This window comes from Barbus barbus, assembly GCF_936440315.1.
Source record: "Barbus barbus genome assembly, chromosome: 4".
NCBI classification, from domain to species: domain Eukaryota; kingdom Metazoa; phylum Chordata; class Actinopteri; order Cypriniformes; family Cyprinidae; genus Barbus; species Barbus barbus.
This window is the reverse complement of record NC_136732.1, coordinates 6,644,353-6,662,574: the sequence shown is the minus strand read 5'-3', so window position 1 is coordinate 6,662,574 and position 18,222 is coordinate 6,644,353. Positions and strand designations below refer to the sequence as shown.

Genomic DNA, 18,222 nt, shown 5'->3' with positions numbered 1-18,222 from the left:
GTAAGCAGATGAACCCAGAACATGAATGCAACACACTGAATTTAATTTTCTGTCGTTGCAATATAAAAACATTTAATATGGTGCAATGGAGGAAGACAGTGATAAATTCGGTATACGGTTTGTTAATAAAATATAATATGTGGCAACCAGCTGAGCCCAGAATATATATGCAAACATTCTAAACAACATGTTAAGCATTTTACTCCCATTGAAAACCGTTATAATGAAAACATTTAAAGTGGCTTAATGCATGAATGAATTATGCATTTATATAGCGCTTTATTGTGCATTGCTGTACACCCAAAGTGCTTTACAATCATGTGGGGGGGTCTCTCCTCAACCACCACCAGTGTGCAGCATCCGCTTGGATGATGCGACGGCAGCCCCAGTACAATGGCGCCAGTGCGCTCACCATACACCAGCTACAGGTGGAGAGGAGAGCGTGATAGAGCCAATCAAGTGTATGGGGATTATTAGGAGGCCATGATAGACAAAGGCCAGTAGAGGGAATTTGGCCAGGACACCGGGGTTACACCCCTACTCTTTACGAGAAGTGCCATGGGATTTTGAAATAATATTAAAAGGCCAAACTCAGTACACACCTTACAGTGAAACTGCATAAAAAAGGACCATTTTGGTATACAGTTATATACAATATGCACTTTGTGAAGGATTTCCTTCCTCCCCTTTTCACTTCTTTTGTAGCTCGGAGTTCTATCATTCGATCTTTAGCCAAAAGTATCTGCTTGTGCTTGGAGTCGCTGAGTCATGTGATGGCATGACAACTAAACCAGCGTAGCAGGGGAGGAGCAGCAATGCTTGCATACGAGATGTGAAAAGAGCGGACTATACACCCACAGACATGTCTACACTTTGTTGAATGTATTAAGCAATGTATTAAGTGTATAGGAGAAAAAAATTAACTTAGAGTATCGATCTTATCAGGCTAGTATCGATCCGATACCAATATCAACGTTGGTATCGATACTATCGATATTAGGATCGATACACCCACCCCTAGTGCGTTCCACTTGTGTTTAATCTTTATAACATAACCTAACCAAATTAAGTATCTGATGTGCTCTTCCCGAACTTTTGTTAATAAAACATCATATGACTTCTTCAACTTCCAATTATTCCAAAAAACTTTAACATTTTCACCAAAACAACTGTCATGTAATAATTTAACATTCAAATGCCAATAATAATTAGATTTTAATGTTTTCTTTACATTTAAACCCAAAATAACCATATGGTGGTCTGAAAAACCATTTGGAGAGATACAAACATCCATTAATTTGTTGTTCCACACTTTCTTCAAGTCAAGTCAAAGTTTATTTCTATAGCACGTTTAAAAGCAACAGAGTTCCACCAAAGTGTTGTACAACAAATACAAATACAATACAGCAAAAAAAAAAAAAAAAAAAAACTTAAGCAGGCATTATTCAAAAGCCAGGGAGAACAAATAAGATTTAAGAGCAGACTTAAAACTAGCTAGTGAAGGAGCGAGTCTCACATTTACAGGCAGACTATTCCAAAGTTTCGGGGCTGCAGCTGAAAAAGCCCGGCCACCCTTGGTTTTACAGCGATAACGTGGGACCATTAAAAGAAACTGATTACTGGACCTAAGAGCTCTTTGAGGAGAATAAGCAATCAGAAGGTCACTGATATATTTTGGTACAAGGCCCGCTAGCGCCTTGTACACATAAACAGCTATTTTAAAATCGATTCTGAACTTTACAGGAAGCCAATGTAAAGATGCTAGGATTGGAGAAATGTGATCCTTCTTTCTTGTTCCAGTAAGAAGCCTCGCTGCAGCATTCTGGACAGTTTGTAAGCGAGAAATCGCCGATTGAGGCAGTCCCCAATAAAGGGAATTACAGTAGTCCAAGCCAGATGTTATGAAAGCATGTATTACAGTCTCCAAGTCTTTATGAGGCAACAATTGTTTCAATTTAGCAATGGATCTAAGATGGAAAAAGCTCCCCTTTACCACTGTACTAATTTGTTTATCAAATTTAAGAAACGAGTCAAATGTAACCCCAAGATTTCTTACATAGGGTTGAACACTAGCGGAAAGGGACCCTAAATTAAAATCAGATGAATATCTAGAGTGACCTAAAATCAAAATTTCACTTTTGCTTTCGTTTAATTGTAGAAAGTTATCAGCCATCCAACCTCCTCAAAACAGTCGTCAAGCACATCCAAAGAGCCACTGCTGTCAGTTTTTGCTGGAAGATAAAACTGTGTATCGTCAGCATAACAGTGGTAAGAGATCTTATACAGTATTTCTTAAAAATGGCTCCCAAAGTAAGCATGTATAGTGAAAAGAGAAGAGGGCCTAAGATGGAACCTTGGGGCACGCCACATAACAAGGTTCTATTTTTAAGATAAGAGGCAAACCACTGCAGAGCGGTACCCTCAATACCGACCCACTTTTCCAGCCGCTGTAGCAGAATACTATGATCAATTGTGTCGAATGCCACACTAAGATCCAACAAAACAAGTACCGCATGAGAACCAGTGTCAAGAATTTGCAGAAGGTCATTACTGACTTTCAACAATGCAGTTTCAGTGCTGTGTAGTGATCTAAAACCCGACTGGAAAGTGTCCAGGACATTGGACATACTAGTGTAGGAATCCAACTGACTGTAGACAGCTCTCTAACAATTTTGAGATAAAAGGCAATTTGGAAATAGGCCTAAAATGACTGAAAATAGATTGGTCAAGATGAGGTTTCTTTAGCAAATGATGGACTATAGCATGTTTAAAACTAGCAGGTACAACTCCACTTTCCAAAGAGTTATTAATGATAGCTGTTACAGCCGGACTCAAGGTTGCAAACACTTCCTTAAATAGATGAGCTGGAATGACATCAGACTCACAGGTGGACAATTTAACCTTAGAAACAATACCAGCTAGCTGTACAGAGGAAATGGGGTGAAAGCAGGTTAACAACTCTGTAGGTGAACAGCTCAATGGAGGATCAAATATCGATGGCTTAATAGAAGCTCTGATATCCAGTACTTTGTTGTCAAAATATTTTAAAAAGTTTTCACAGGTCTCCCGAGATGGATCAAGAGATGGGGCAGGTACGGGATTTAGTAGCAGATCAAAAGTCTTAAACAGCATCCCCGGTCGATTCACATTTTCAGTAATAAGTTTAGAAAAGAATTCAAACTTAGCCTCTTTGACTTTTTGATAACTAGCTAAACACGCCCTTAAACACTGATATGAGACTTGGAGTTTGTCCCTTTTCCATTCCACGACACTCCTGTCTGAGAGCACGGGTGTTTGCATTTAACCAAGGCTGAGAAATGTTGTTTCTCTTCGCTTTCCTTGGCTTAAGGGGAGCGACAGAATCAATAGAAATGGAACAGGAATTAGTAAAAACCTGCAACATCTCTTCCGTGTTTAATTTGTCGAAAGAGGCGGCATCTGCAAAGTTTGCAAGATAGTGCTCTGAAAATAAACTGGCAGTGAGTGGCTGAATAAAACGAGAGTAGCTTACAGACTGAGAGCAAGTAGGGGTGGTAGAAACACTTCCTTAAATAGATGAGCTGGAATGACATCAGACTCACAGGTGGACAATTTAACCTTAGAAACAATACCAGCTAGCTGTACAGAGGAAATGGGGTGAAAGCAGGTTAACAACTCTGTAGGTGAACAGCTCAACATCTCTTCCGTGTTTAATTTGTCGAAAGAGGCGGCATCTGCAAAGTTTGCTAGATAGTGCTCTGAAAATAAACCGGCAGTGAGTGGCTGAATAAAACGAGAGTAGCATACAGACTGAGAGCAAGTAGGGGTGGTAGAAACACAGACAAATTCAAACACAATTGGCAAATGGTCTGAAAAGGCAGCATCAATCACTCTCAAATTTGTTATTGGGAAGCCATATGACAGCACTAAATCTAATGTGTGACCCAATTTGTGAGTTGGGCTAGACACAAATTGTGACAGATTCAAGGAATCAACAAGGAATAAAATCTATCAGCCTTGCACCGCAAACCCTATCATCACACACTTTCAACCAGGTATACCGTCTAACTCCTATATTTCTTGTTCTCCAAACATCTGTTAGTTGAAATTCATGCATAATTTTTAACAATGTAACACTTGACTATAAGGCTGATTGACTATAAGGCTCGTCCCCATTCCTGTCAACTGTAAAATCTGTTGTGCAATTCCAGTCTCTCCCAATTACAAGACACACCATCATCATACTTCTTAATAGCATTTCTTAAAATCATAAAACAATTCTGCCTCTCTGGGCCACTATTGGGGGCATAGACATTAACAAACCCTTACATAATTCCCTCATATTCAACTTGTGTTAATATTAATCTTCCTTCAACAACTTCTTCAACATTTAAAATATCAACAGAAAATTAAAATATTAAAATATTGCAGAAAATAAAGTAGCTACTCCAGCACTATTATGTGTTCCATGTCTCAAAGCAAATTTACCCTCCCACCACATACCCCATTCAATTGAATTATCCTTATTATGTGTTTCGTGTAAAAAAAAGAAACCTTGATCTTTTTAATACTTCAAAATTCTGAAATCAATGCTAATTTACCTCATCCCTTCCCCCATTAATATTTAGAGAACCCACCCTCAAAGCATCCATATGAAAAAAGAGGCATAGGACAAAAAGATAGCAAAGAGCAAAAGACACCATGTGAGATTTAGTCATTTAGATTTTTCTAAACAACGAATTTTTCTTTTCGTAATTTTGTTACCATCTTCTTCAGACGAAATCTCTTTTTCTTATGCAAAGCCTCATAGCTTACTGTTCTTTAAAACAACACTGAACTAACGAATTTCTCTGTATCAGGAAAGAAATCTCTCACATCAACAGTCTTGCCAAATGTGGTATCCAGAAAGTCATTTATTTATTTACTGTAAAGTATACACCTCTCCAGCTATCTGTGACCCCATATCAGAAATCTCAGAAAAACTATCATCATCCTTTGCGTCGCAATTTTCTTCAACATTAGCACTTACTGCCTCACCATACACCTGGTCACTCATATTATCATTCTGAACACCATTTTCATTTAATTCTGTTTCAGCAACAACTTCCTCATCATGACCATTATCAGTAACACTTTCAGACTGTTTAACAATTTGAGCATTAGGCTTCTCCACAACCGGAGGCAGTTAGTCTTTGTGCGTCTCATGAGGCTTAAAGCGGCTAAAGACCTACGCGGTGACTTTTTTTTTTATTAACTGGAAAGACGCGGAAACAGGTTGGCCGTATGAGCAGTGTGAAACGTGATTACAGATAACCTGGGATTCCATTTATCCGGGGGTTAACAATTTCAAGTGTGAAAAGCCCTAGAGAGAGAGAGCGAAAACTGTTCTAGCAGTTGTAGTTCCTTTAAATATAGATGTTCTTAGGGGAAAATGTACCCATATGTATTTTATTACATGAACCTGCAGTTCATCTGATGACTTATTTTAAAATGCTCTTTTCACAGATCCATAGAAAAAGATCACTACATGGATAATCAGCCCATCCTGGTGAATGAGTCAGAACACAGTTCTCTCTTCTATGTCCATCGGGTTCTTGAGGATTCCAGAACCTACATCAACAGATCAGCATTAGATGTTCAGTGCTGCTTCTGTGTGATATGATGTTGACTGTATGAATTAATTTAATAATAATAAGTTCAGTTCAGTGATTTCTCACCTAGAGGACAGAGTGCTGCCATCAACCCATTTCCATCTGCCCTCCACATCACTGTCAGTCAGACCAATCCAGACATTACCATTAGCAGATATTTTCTTCACAAAATCCTGAGAAAACAAAAAACAAATAAAATAACAATTATATGATAAAGTACAACAATTTTCTCGCCATAGATAACATACTGTAGTTATAAAACTGCTTTTCACTCACTTGTTCCTTTCTGTTGTTTATGATGATCAGATCTGCTCCTCTCTCTGTACAGTATCTTCTGCTCTCAGTCCAGCTCTTCTTCTCAGAGGAAATGAAGTACAGATTAGATTGATAGTAAATCCATCCATCTGAAAACACAAACAATTCAACTATTAGCACTTTATTCCCATCACACTGATCTACTAATAAGTGGTTGTTTTAGTTTTAATATAGTTCATAATTACCCATTCTTTGAATACTTTTCAACAGTTCATTTTTCTCCTGATGTAATTGGTCTGTGTTTTTAATCAGATCACTGTTATTTGATAATAATTCATCTCTCTCTTTTGTCAGCTGCATGTTGGTTAGTAGCTGGTGTGTCTCTTGTGTGTAGTTTGTGTGGATGTAGACACCCAGCACTATGACTGCAGTCAGCAGAAGAACACACAGCAGAACCAAACACACTACAGCTGCTCTGTATCTTCTGTTCCTCACTGAATCACTCCCTGAGTCACTCCCTAAAAGATTATTGAACACTCATATAACTTAAATGTGTTATATGTATCAAATGTGTTGTTGTTGTTATAATGAAATGAGTCGCAGTACCTGTGTGTTGAGGTGTTTGGTGTATCCTGATGTTCTCTGCTTCTGTCCTGACATCATGAATGTTTAAAGAATGTACATTAGCATAGATGTTCATCTTCTCTTTATCCATTCCATGTTCCATGAATTCCGTTAATAAGATAGATGTAAATGTGAGATTATTAGAAGTTGTTGCTTTAAGTAGGCTGCACTTCTCTGAACGTCTGCTTTTAGCTTTTACGTTTATAAGGCACCTCTGTGGTCAAGAACATGTCATATCCTAGTAAGGCGTATGCTTTTTTTTGGGGGTGGGCAGGAAGCTTTATGTTTTGTACTCATATACTGCAGATCATAATGAAATTGCACTGTAGTCAAGGGTGTAGTTTTGGTTTGAATATTGGGGGGTTGAAGTGTGAGCTGTTTTAATGGAGTCCTGCGTCATGTTCCCTCATAAGGTTTATTTATTTGATTTTTTGTTTATATATGTATTTTTGTAAAAAGGTATTTTGTGCTATTATCCACACATGCAAAGTTCAATAACATAACTTCAATAATAGCCTAGTTAACCATTAGCCTACTTGTTTACAGATAGCCTATATAAAGTATTTTACATTACTTTGGGACTTATAGGCTATAGTTTGACAGAATGTTCTAATTCATCATGCCATGGGAAGTCAATTTAACATTTTCTTATATTGATGTTTATTTCTTACCCCAGCTAATCAGGCTCTTAATGATTTAATCTATGCCATCTCTTGGAATATGTGAAGGCCAGGTTACACATGGCTCTCGATTCTGACTTACATGCTCTTATAAAAAATGTAGCATAGTTCTTAATTGTAGCATTTTTTAATAATCTATATAGCATTTGTTATGAAAAACAACAGCCTGCACATTTAGCAACAATAATTACAACATAGCACAGTTGTAATAGTGTATAAATCTATAGGGAAAGTCTATTCCCTTAACAGATTATGTGAAGTGACATTCAGCCAAGTATGGTGACCCATACTCGGAATTCGTGCTCTGCATTTAACCCATCCAACGTGCACACACACAGCAGTGAACACACACACACACACCGTGAACACACACCCGGAGCAGTGGGCAGCCATGCTGCGGTGCCCGGGGAGCAGTTGGGGGTTCGGTGCCTTGCTCAAGGGCACCTCAGTCGTGAAATTGAGGGTGGAGAGAGCGCTGGACATTCACTCCCCCCACCTACAATCCCTGCCGGCCCGAGACTCGAACCCGCAACCTTCGGATTACAAGTCCGACTCTCTAACCATTAGGCCACAACTTTCCTTTGTAGAGTTTATCTATTATAAACTCTACAAGTTAGACAAAATATACCACAATAAACAAGTATACAATAAAATGTTATGAATTCTAGAAAAGGCTGTCAATAGTAGTTCAAAAATATTTGGTCACACTTTATATTAGGTGGCCTTAACTACTATGTACTTAAATAAAAAAATAAGTACAATGTACTTATTGTGCTCATATTGTATTGCAACACTCTATTGCTGCTATTGAGGTGGGATACGGGTAAGGTTAGGGACAGGTTTGGTGGTATGGGTAGGTTTAAGGGTGGGTTAAGGTGTAAGGGATGGGTTAAAAGTGTAATTATAAATGTAATTACAGAAATTAGTTACAGATGTAACTACATATAGGTATTTTTAAAAATATAAGTACAATGTAAGAACATGTATGCACACAATAAGTGCATTGTACCAAATGATTAATTTAAATGTAAGTACATAGTAGTTAAGGCCACCTAATATAAAGTGGGACCAAATATTTTAATATAGGCTTATCTGTTGGTGCAAGATTGTTTTGTCCTCTTGTCACAGGTCGAGTGGGCCAAGCTAGACTGCACCCACCCCTGAACCAGGACCACCTCGAGGAGCGTGTCAGAGGGAAGAGTCAGAGACAGAGAATAAATTTAACAAGTTTTATTTTGAAGTAAAAGCAAATTGGAAATCCTAATCTAAAATCTTCTTCCTTGTTGCCCTCAAAGATCGAGGGTGAACGGTGCTGCGACTGGAGACTCCCCCGCCCTCTTCCTCAGTGCAGACCCTGCAGCAGATGGCCGGCGAACAAGTGGATGGTCAAGTAGGTCTTTCACAGGTGGGGATGCAGTTGGCAAGTGAGCGGTCCGATAAGTCTGCCCTGGTAAGGAGGTAATTCCAACCTTCCTTCCTTCTTTCACAAGTGCGAAATTTGGGGCAGATGGATATCAGTCAGGTGCGTATACGGCAGGTACACGGTCTTATGGTGGGGTGGCTAGGGGAGTCTTTCTTGGGTAAGTAGATAATTCCAACCTTCCTTCCTTCTTTCACAGATACGGAATTTGGGGCAGGTGGATATCAGTCAGGTACGTATACGGCAGGTACACAATCTTATGGTGGGATGACTAGGGGAGTCTTCCTCGGGTAAGGTGTGATCGGGCTCTTCTACTTTCTTTGCAGCACCAGAGCAGGGCCTTCAGCAGGTACACGGCAAGCCGGTGAGTAACTAGGAAGGGGGCACACTGAATGGCGGCTCCAACACGGCACACTGTTCCCACGCTTGCTCGCAGCGGGAGCGGGCACTTCTCCAGTGCAAGGGGGTTACAAGTGGTAACGGACTCCACGTCGACTGCTGAACGGGGATTCTTCTGACACCGACAGAGTGGATATTCCAGACAGAGTGTGCCAGCCTCACGTTCGTGACAGAGGGACAGCCCCTTCTCCCAACACAGGTGACTATAAGGATGCAGCAGACTCGAAGTCGACAGGCTGCACGGGGCTCCTACTGAGACAGACAGAATGGATGCTGCAGACAAGTATACAGTTCACATGCGCTGACAGGAACGAACACTTCTCACAATGCAGGTGAGTTGCAGGAATACAGCAGACTCGAAGTCGACGGGCCGAACAGGGCTTCTTCTGACACAGACAGAGTGGATATTTCAGACAGAGCGTGCCAGCCTTACGTTCGTGACAAGGGGACAGTCACTTCTCCCAGCACAGGTGGGCCACAAGGATACAGCAGACTCGAAGTCGACAGGCTGCACAAGGCTTCTACTGAGACAGACAGAATGAATGCTTCAGACAAAGTATACAGTTCCACATGCGTTGAAAGGAGCGAACACTTCCCACAGTATAGTTAAGTTGCAGGGATACAACAGACTCGAAGTCGACAGGCCGAACAGGGCTTCTTCTAACACAGGCAGAATGAATATTTCAGACAGAGCGTGCCAACCTCACATTCGGGGCAGAGGGACAGTCGCTTCTCCCAGCACAGGTGGGCTACACGGATGCAGCAGACTCGAAGTTGACAGGCTGCACGAGGCTTTTACTGAGACAGACAGTGAACATTGCAACAGGGCATCTCCTCTCCTATTAGGGCAACAGAGGGGTTAATTCAAATCCCAGATGATAATTCTTCAACATCCAAACAGTTAAAACAGATCAATGTCACAGAACTCTCACTATTGACGGTAGGCCAGCATAACACAGGGAGAGTGCACGGCAAAAGGGAATGTATCTTCCACACACACGGCAATTCCACTTCAAGCATATAATGTGGGGGAAACGTCAATCATCGGCACTGCAAACTCACTTCACAAGTGCAATTTAAAGCCAGCACTCACCCTTGGGTCTCTGTGCGAGGGGCCGTGATCATCAATACTGCTGAGGATGGTTTAGGATGTCTTTCTTCACATACACAGGCAGAGTTCACCTCACCATTTTTAATGGAGGGAGAGATAAGAGATCGGTAATGAATCAATACAATCCACTCAGTGATATTTATAAACGTGATCCAAACACTCCCAGCCACATCCAATTCAGTGTCAAACACATGTAATTACGAGACTCCGTTCTCAGTTACTTAGCTCTTCTCCAATGCAAACGGGGTATTTCACTCTCCCTCTGTTGTCCTCAGGTCTCTCATCAAGCCAACACTCTCCTCTTCATTCACCCGTACTCAAATAACTGCAACCACCCAATAAAACAACTTCTCACGGGGGAGAAAAGACCAACCCCAACCGCCTCTCTCTCCTGCCTTTTATCCTCTCAAATACTGACGGGGCTTCTTCCAAACTCTCCGAGTAAATTCCCCACACCTGTCGCCAATCTGTTGGGGTTGTCATGACAACAGACACACACTCAGGCCGGGGGACGGAGTTTCACTCACAAGTGTCCCACCGGAAACACTGCTTCAGCGGGAATAAGTTCCATATGCTTTTTGTCACATCGTGACACTCTTTTCATCAGTCTTTTTAGTTTATTTGCCTTTTTTAGATAACGTTCGACTTTCTCCATAGCATTTTAAAGTGCCAATTTCTCAACAGACTTTAAATAGAGCGCACATTTTACCTCCAGCTTCATGATAGGAATGGCTCACACAAATCTTATCACACTTTTCGAGCATGCGGGTGAACACGTGCAGAGTATAATAAGAGTATAAGCTGATTTGTGCGGCGCTCATGTACAATTAAAACAACTGCGCTTCAATATTATTGAGCTGATAACTGGTTTGTACGTCAAGCTAGCGCTCATGAAAGCGCCGAAGGAGCGATTTAAATTCTTAATTAATAGCTTGATTCTAGGTTTCCATAAACCATACTATAAATATTGGGGGGGGGGGCATTGACACCAATGCCACAAGTCTCCCCGTAGAAACACTTATCGGAAGAACAATGCTGTTCCAATGCACAACTATACAAATATATATAAATATTTTATTTTTAATTACAAAATATATTATCAACTGACTGAGGAAATGTTGGATTGAAATGTTGGACTACTTAAAAGTACTATTAATATCTTTAGGGGGACAACATTCGAATGTGGAAGACATTACAAATGGTGCATCTAAAAACACTAGAGGAAGTGAAACTAATAAGTGGCTTCTGTCACTAAGAGACATTTCCTTATAGAAGACATCTTTAATATATCACAGCATATTGGCATGATCACATCATGAGGCCCTTAAACACTAATGTGACTAAAATGTGTTAGTAGTTATAATAGAATTAGTACAGGTGTGTTGAGCTGTTTAGTGTTTCAGTTCTGTTTCTGTCCTGACATCATGACTCTTTATAGATCTTCATCTCTTCTTTATCTTCTCTTGAGCTTCACCTTTTTTAATAAAATTTTTATGTCTGGAGTCACATCATCTCACTGTTTCTCTCTTTGCATATTCATTTATATTTAAGCATTTGGTATACACTTTAATCCAAAACGACTTACACTTACATTCAATATAGATACGATAGATAGATAGAACACTAATGTTGGTAAAGTTGTACTCAGGGAAGTGTTCTGGTTTTAAGCTTTTGCAACTGTGGTCAGGAACGTGATATCCTGCTAACACAACTTTTAACATGTAATTATTTTATTTATATATTTTATTTCTTGATGAAGCTTATTATAAAAGTCATACAGTATATATGAAGTTAAGGTTCCTTGCTGTTTTCTTCTGTCCATAGTCAGTAAACCTTAACTGTCACCGTCCCGTATACGGGATGCCTAAATTTACTTCGATATATTACAATTAAATCCTAATCTAAGAATCACAATCATGCATTCCTAGGTTGCGCATGCGCTGATTTGTGACTACGTGTTTTGAGTTTGAGCTCTGTCAAGTTGATTCTTTATCGTCTATTTTTTTTTATCTTAAAACTATTTTATACACTATCTTTTTCGTTTTTAGAACGTGTGAATATATCCACAATAGCATTCTAAAACAAAAACAATCGGAGCGCCTTGTTATCACTAGTTTTATTTTGATTTCTCGTGTTTGCTATTAGCTTATAGCCCGTTAGCATAGGCAGTGTGCCTGCCGCTAATCTAGCTTACACTGCTAATACTCTATTCACACACATTGCCTTTGTCTCACTCTTATTTGCTTAAATGGCGGATTTGTGTCTACCTTTGAGTGCAGGTGAGGACACGTTCGAGCTGCATTCGGTGCAGCTGGAGCTGGAGGCCGTGGAGAAGCAGATCCGCGACCTGGTGGAGAAGCAGGCCCAGCTGAGAGAGAGGAGAGCCGCGCTGGAAACATCCCGGGCTGAAGCTCACAAGTCCGGGGTAAGTATACAGCACGCTGCTAACACTCCCACCACCTCTACTCCGTGCGTTTCTCTATACAGACACTGTGCACCCAGGACGCGGTCTTCACAGATGTCCTTCACTCCGGCGCCGGGACGCCACGGACCCTGGGTGCAACAACAGCAGCGGAAGACGCGAGCCAGGCCCTGGGGGACAACCTCGCCGCCTCCGGTCTTCGAGATCTCCACCCGGAACCGCTTCGCTCCCCTCCGCGAGACGGGACGCGACGCTGTGATCGTCGAAAGCTCCATCGTCCGGCACGTCCGTGCTACGCTAGCTGAAGGTAAAGTGCACACACACTGTTTCCCCGGTGCTCGTGTTCTCGATGTTTCTGCGCAGATACCCGCGATCCTGAAGGGCGATGAGAGCATCGGGGCTGTCGTGCTGCACGTGGGGACTAACGACATCAAGCTGCGGCAGACGGAGACACTGAAGAGGGACTACAGGAGCCTGATCGAGACGGTACGCAGCACATCGCCCGCGGCGAAGATCATCGTGTCAGGTCCACTTCCGACGTATCGACGAGGACACGAAAGGTTCAGTAGACTGTTTGCTTTAAACGAATGGTTATTGTCATGGTGTAAAGAACAGAAACTGCTCTTTGTAAATAATTGGAATCTTTTCTGGGAGCGTCCTAGGCTTTTCCGTGCTGATGGCCTGCACCCCAGCAGAGTCGGAGCGGAACTCCTGTCGGACAACATCTCCAGAACGCTACGCTCCATCTGACTAGTAAGTCAATTCTCAAATGACTTTTGTTCTACCCACTTAAATGATAGAAGTACCCGCGTTGTCCAATCTATACAGACTGTGTCTGTCCCCCGAATAGCGAGGTCAAAATATAAATTTAATGCAGGATCTAGAAAAAATCTGATCGTGATTAAACCAGAAAAACACAAAATAAATGAACAAAAACAATTTTTGAAGCTTGGGCTCCTAAATATTAGATCACTCGCACCCAAAGCAGTTATTGTAAAGGAAATGATCACAGATAATAATTTTGATGTACTCTGCCTGACTGAAACCTGGCTGAAACCAAATGAATATTTTGGTCTAAATTAGTCTACTCCACCGAGCTACTGTTATAAACATGAGCCCCGTCAGACTGGCCGTGGTGGCGGTGTGGCAACAATATATAGTGATATTCTCAATGTTACTCAGAAAACAGGATACAGGAGGTTTAACTCATTCGAACTACTTCTGCTTAATGTTACACTGTTAGATATGCAAAAGAAATCTCTCCTATCTCTTGCTCTGGCTACTGTGTATAGACCGCCAGGGCCATATACAGATTTCCTAAAAGAATTTGCAGATTTCCTCTCAGATCTATTGGTTAATGTTGATAAAGTGCTAATTGTCGGAGATTTTAACATTCACGTTGATAATACAAATGATGTGCTAGGACTTGCGTTTACTGACCTAATAAACTCTTTTGGAGTCAAGCAAAACGTCACCGGGCCCACTCATCGTTTTAATCATACGCTAGATTTAATTATATCGCATGGACTTGATCTTACCGATATAGATATCATACCTCAAAGTGATGATGTTACTGATCATTTCCTTGTATCGTGCATGCTGCGTATCACTGATATTAATTATATGGCTCCGCGTTATCGTCTGGGCAGAACTATTGTTCCAGCCACCAAAGACAGATTCACAAATAACCTGCCTAATTTATCTCAACTTCTCTGTGTACCCATAAATACACATGAACTAGACGAAATAACTAGCAACATGGGCACTATCTTCTCTAATACATTAGAAGCTGTTGCCCCCCTCAAATTGAAAAAGGTTAGAGAAAAATGTACTGCGCCATGGTACAACAGTTATACCCATTCTCTCAAGAAAGAAACTCGTATTCTTGAGCGCAAATGGAGAAAAACTAACTTGGAAGTTTTTAGAATTGCGTGGAAAAACAGTATGTCCAGCTATAGACAGGCTCTAAAAGCTGCCAGGGTAGAGCATATCCGCAAACTCATAGATAATAACCAAAACAATCCAAGGTTCTTATTTAGCACAGTGGCTAGACTAACAAATAAACAGACACCGCCCGATCTAAATATTCCCTCACAATTTAATAGTAATGATTTTATGAATTTCTTTACTGATAAAATAGATAACATCAGAAATACAATAACAAATGTAGATTCTACTGCGTCTAGTATTTCAGCTTCATTCATCGCACCCAAAGAAAAACTGCAGTGCTTTACAACTATAGGACAGGAAGAGCTAAATAAACTTATCAGTGCATCTAAACCAACAACGTGTTTATTAGATCCTATACCCACTAAACTACTGAAAGAGTTGTTGCCCGTAGCAGAAGAACCACTTCTCAATATTATTAACTCATCGTTAGCCTTAGGTCACGTCCCAAAACCATTCAAGCTGGCGGTTATTAAGCCTCTTATTAAGAAACCACAACTAGATTCTAATGAACTGGCAAATTACAGACCCATTTCAAATCTTCCGTGTATGTCAAAAATGTTAGAAAAAGTTGTGTCTGCTCAATTGTGCTCCTTCTTGCAAAAAAATTATCTCTATGAAGAATTTCAGTCAGGTTTCAGGCCTCACCATAGCACAGAAACTGCACTTGTTAAAATTACAAATGACCTACTTCTTGCTTCAGACCAAGGCTGCATCTCATTGCTAGTATTACTTGACCTTAGTGCTGCGTTCGACACTATAGACCATGATATACTCATAGATCGACTACAAAACCATATTGGTATTCAAGGGCAGGCTTTAACGTGGTTTAAATCATACCTGTCCGATCGCTACCACTTTGTTCATTTAAATGGAGAGTCATCACAATTATCACCAGTAAAGTATGGAGTACCACAAGGATCAGTCCTAGGTCCTCTTCTATTTTCAATATACATGTTGCCTCTTGGTAATATTATTAGAAAATACGGGATTAGTTTTCATTGCTATGCTGATGATACTCAACTATATATCTCAACAAAACCAGGTGAAACTTCTAAACTATCTAAGGTAATAGATTGTGTAAAAAATTTAAAAGATTGGATGACCAATAATTTCCTCCTATTAAATTCAGATAAGACAGAGATATTACTTATTGGACCAAAAAACAATACACAGAATCTCTTGGATTACAATTTACAACTAGACGGATGCACTGTCACATCCTCTAAAGTCAAAAATCTGGGTGTTATATTAGACAGCAACTTGTCCTTTAAAAATCAAATTTCCCATGTTACAAAAACAGCATTCTTCCATCTTAGAAACATTGCCAAGCTTCGAAACATGCTACCTGTTTCTGATGCAGAAAAGCTAGTCCATGCATTCATGACCTCTAGACTGGACTATTGTAATGCACTGCTAGCTGGTTGTCCAGCATCTTCAATAAACAAGCTACAGATAGTCCAAAATGCAGCGGCTAGAGTTCTTACCAGATCAAGAAAATATGATCATATTACCCCAATTTTACAGTCTCTGCACTGGCTACCTATTCAGTTCCGTATCATTTACAAAATATTATTACTTGCCTATAAGGCCCTAAATGGTTTAGCACCTGCGTACCTAACTTGTCTTCTACCACGCTACAATCCAACCCGCTCCTTAAGGTCGCAAAACTCTGGACTTTTGGTAGTGCCTAGGATAGCAAAGTCCACTAAAGGAGGTAGAGCTTTTTCACATTTGGCTCCTAAACTTTGGAATAGCCTTCCTGATAACGTTCGGGGTTCAGACACACTCTCTATGTTTAAATCTAGATTAAAGACACATCTCTTTAGCCAAGCATTCACATAATGCATTTTATAATCTTGTACTGTAGTATATCTGATCAAATGTACATTATTATTATTCTTTAGCTTGGGATGAACAAATCATTTTGTGTTTTTTTTTTTTTTTTTTGCTGCTGTTAGATGGAACAGCAGCTACGCTAATTATGTTTCTATTTGTCTCTGTTTCTGCCACGGGATTAACATCCCGTGGTAATTAGGAATGACAGAAGCTTCAGTCTGGATCCAACCCCTAAATGATCTGAGATGACCGAACACCTGAGAAAAGATAATGCCAACCCCTCAGAGGACCTAAGAGGATGCCAACGCTCAGACAACATACAGAATTACCAAATGACCACTGGAACTAGTTGAGACCTTACAATCTGACTTTGCTGCAGTTAAATTGAACTGCTGGTTTGTTGGCCAGAGGATTTTGATTTTGATATTGTGCAGTTGCTTTGACACAATTTACATTGTTAAAAGCGCTATGTAAATAAAGGTGACTTGACTTGACTTAATCTAATCATGACAAACTATATATCGTTGGAAAGGTCCATGACTCCTAAATAGATATTGTACCACTGTTTGTTGTTAAAAATTATGTAGGAGCAGTGATATATTAATTTAAGAGAAGAGTGCACCTCAAAACATATACACCATAACAGGAGTTCTGACCTTTGACACAAAAATTCTATTCGTTTCCTTTTTTTCCTATCACACGTTTTAGAAATCATCATTTATTACATATCATTTGAAAGCTAAAAACCTCAAGATTCATCCTGTGAAAACCACTTTCAAAATCGGATATTGCGTTACCATAGAAATTGTCAATTAAAATCTTTTAGCGGGCTCCTCCCCCGTAGTGGGAGGTGTCATATTCCAAAAGTATTACGGTCTTGTAGAATGAAAACTTTTTATAATCTTGACAAAATACATATCATCGGAAAGGTCTGATAGTGCGTTCACACCAGACGCGACTTGTGCGAATAAATCACGCTATTCGCGCGTAGTTGGACGCTTGAGCATTTTGAGTTTACTCGCTTCATTCGCGCGTGGAATTCGCTTCATGGGAGGGGCTTCTGCCAGGCGGCGCCAGTCTCGTTGCGAAATGGCTGACATGGATTTAGTTGAGAAGGTAGTTGCACTTTATGTGCTATGGAAACACTGGACGCATGTATTTCAGCCGAGAATGTAGTTGTTTAAAACTCAAATCTGCGGTTTATTTATAAAAACAGCGCCTATTTGAAAATGTGCTTCGCCGATTTCGGAGCCGTGAGCTCCAGGCGATCACGCTCATGTGAGGAGCATAACCTCGGCTAGTCCTTCTGACATTTGCCGCTGGCTCTGATGTCTCTGTAGTGGATAAACATAAGATATAATTCGTTTTGGGTAAATCTAACAGGTAATCTTTGGTCTATGGTACAGCTCCGGGTATCCACGTACAGGACGATGATTTTGTCCTCTATTGTTGTTTCGGATTTCTGCCTCTGCTCGTAATCACGTCACTACTAGAGCAAGCTCCTGATTGGTTAAGGCGGCGCAAATATCCGCCAAAGTTGCAATTTTTCAACTTGCGTGATTTGTGCGAATCATGCGTTATGTGCGTCAAACGCTCAATTCGCACGAATCGCGTTATTCGAGCCGCCGGATGTCCATTTGCGTCTTTGCATTGACTTAACATGTAAATCACTCGCGCTTAACGCTTCATTCGCGTCTGGTGTGAACGCACCATTAGTCTCAAGATTCCATAATTGGTCGTTATTTTTGTGATAGGAGTAGAACTGAGAGAGATATTTATACATTTGTGACAGAAAAATGCATTAAAAAAATTCAATGGGGTTTGGATGGCACCCGGTGGCTGTTTGTGGTATAACGCCTAAACAAAATTGCATAGTAACCTCAATTTCTTTCATA

At 40.4% G+C, this 18,222-nt stretch overlaps 2 protein-coding genes across 4 annotated transcripts in view; one reads left to right on the top strand and one right to left on the bottom strand.

Annotated features, from left to right (window-relative positions):
• The window catches only part of LOC306867168 (uncharacterized protein), a 514,062-nt gene extending 497,242 nt beyond the window's left edge, over positions 1 to 16,820 (top strand). The window contains exons 2-3 of one of the 2 annotated variants that reach the window (XM_079412738.1): positions 12,399 to 13,294; positions 16,527 to 16,820. In XM_079412738.1, the coding sequence (XP_079268864.1) occupies positions 12,638 to 13,291 (654 nt within the window). In that variant the 5' untranslated portion in view covers positions 12,399 to 12,637 and the 3' untranslated portion in view covers positions 13,292 to 13,294; positions 16,527 to 16,820. Of the gene's footprint in view, positions 1 to 12,398; positions 13,450 to 16,526 lie in introns of those variants that run through there. The other variant, XM_079412737.1, reaches the window with a different exon arrangement.
• On the bottom strand, positions 4,874 to 6,721 carry LOC306867151 (uncharacterized protein). Of its 2 annotated transcripts, none has more exons than XM_079412703.1 (5): positions 6,492 to 6,721; positions 6,131 to 6,403; positions 5,907 to 6,034; positions 5,697 to 5,803; positions 4,874 to 5,589 (listed from the first exon to the last, which is right to left on the bottom strand). In XM_079412703.1, the coding sequence occupies exons 1-5, from the start codon at positions 6,610 to 6,612 to the stop codon at positions 5,460 to 5,462; spliced, it is 759 nt and encodes a 252-aa protein (XP_079268829.1). In that variant the 5' UTR covers positions 6,613 to 6,721; the 3' UTR covers positions 4,874 to 5,459. The 2 variants fall into 2 exon arrangements, with proteins under 2 accessions (XP_079268829.1, XP_079268830.1); XM_079412704.1 differs by having other exon boundaries at positions 6,131 to 6,391; positions 6,492 to 6,679.
• Positions 16,821 to 18,222: the final 1,402 nt, after the last annotated feature.

Excerpts from the sequence above, each read along its gene's own strand:
- LOC306867151 (XM_079412703.1), bottom strand. The coding sequence starts at position 6,612 with ATGGAACATGGAATGGATAAAGAGAAGATGAACATCTATGCTAATGTA. Across the intron at positions 6,404-6,491 it reads CCAAACACCTCAACACACAG|GGAGTGACTCAGGGAGTGAT; the intron begins GTACTGCGACTC and ends ATAATCTTTTAG. Across the intron at positions 6,035-6,130 it reads GAAAAGTATTCAAAGAATGG|ATGGATGGATTTACTATCAA; the intron begins GTAATTATGAAC and ends TTGTGTTTTCAG.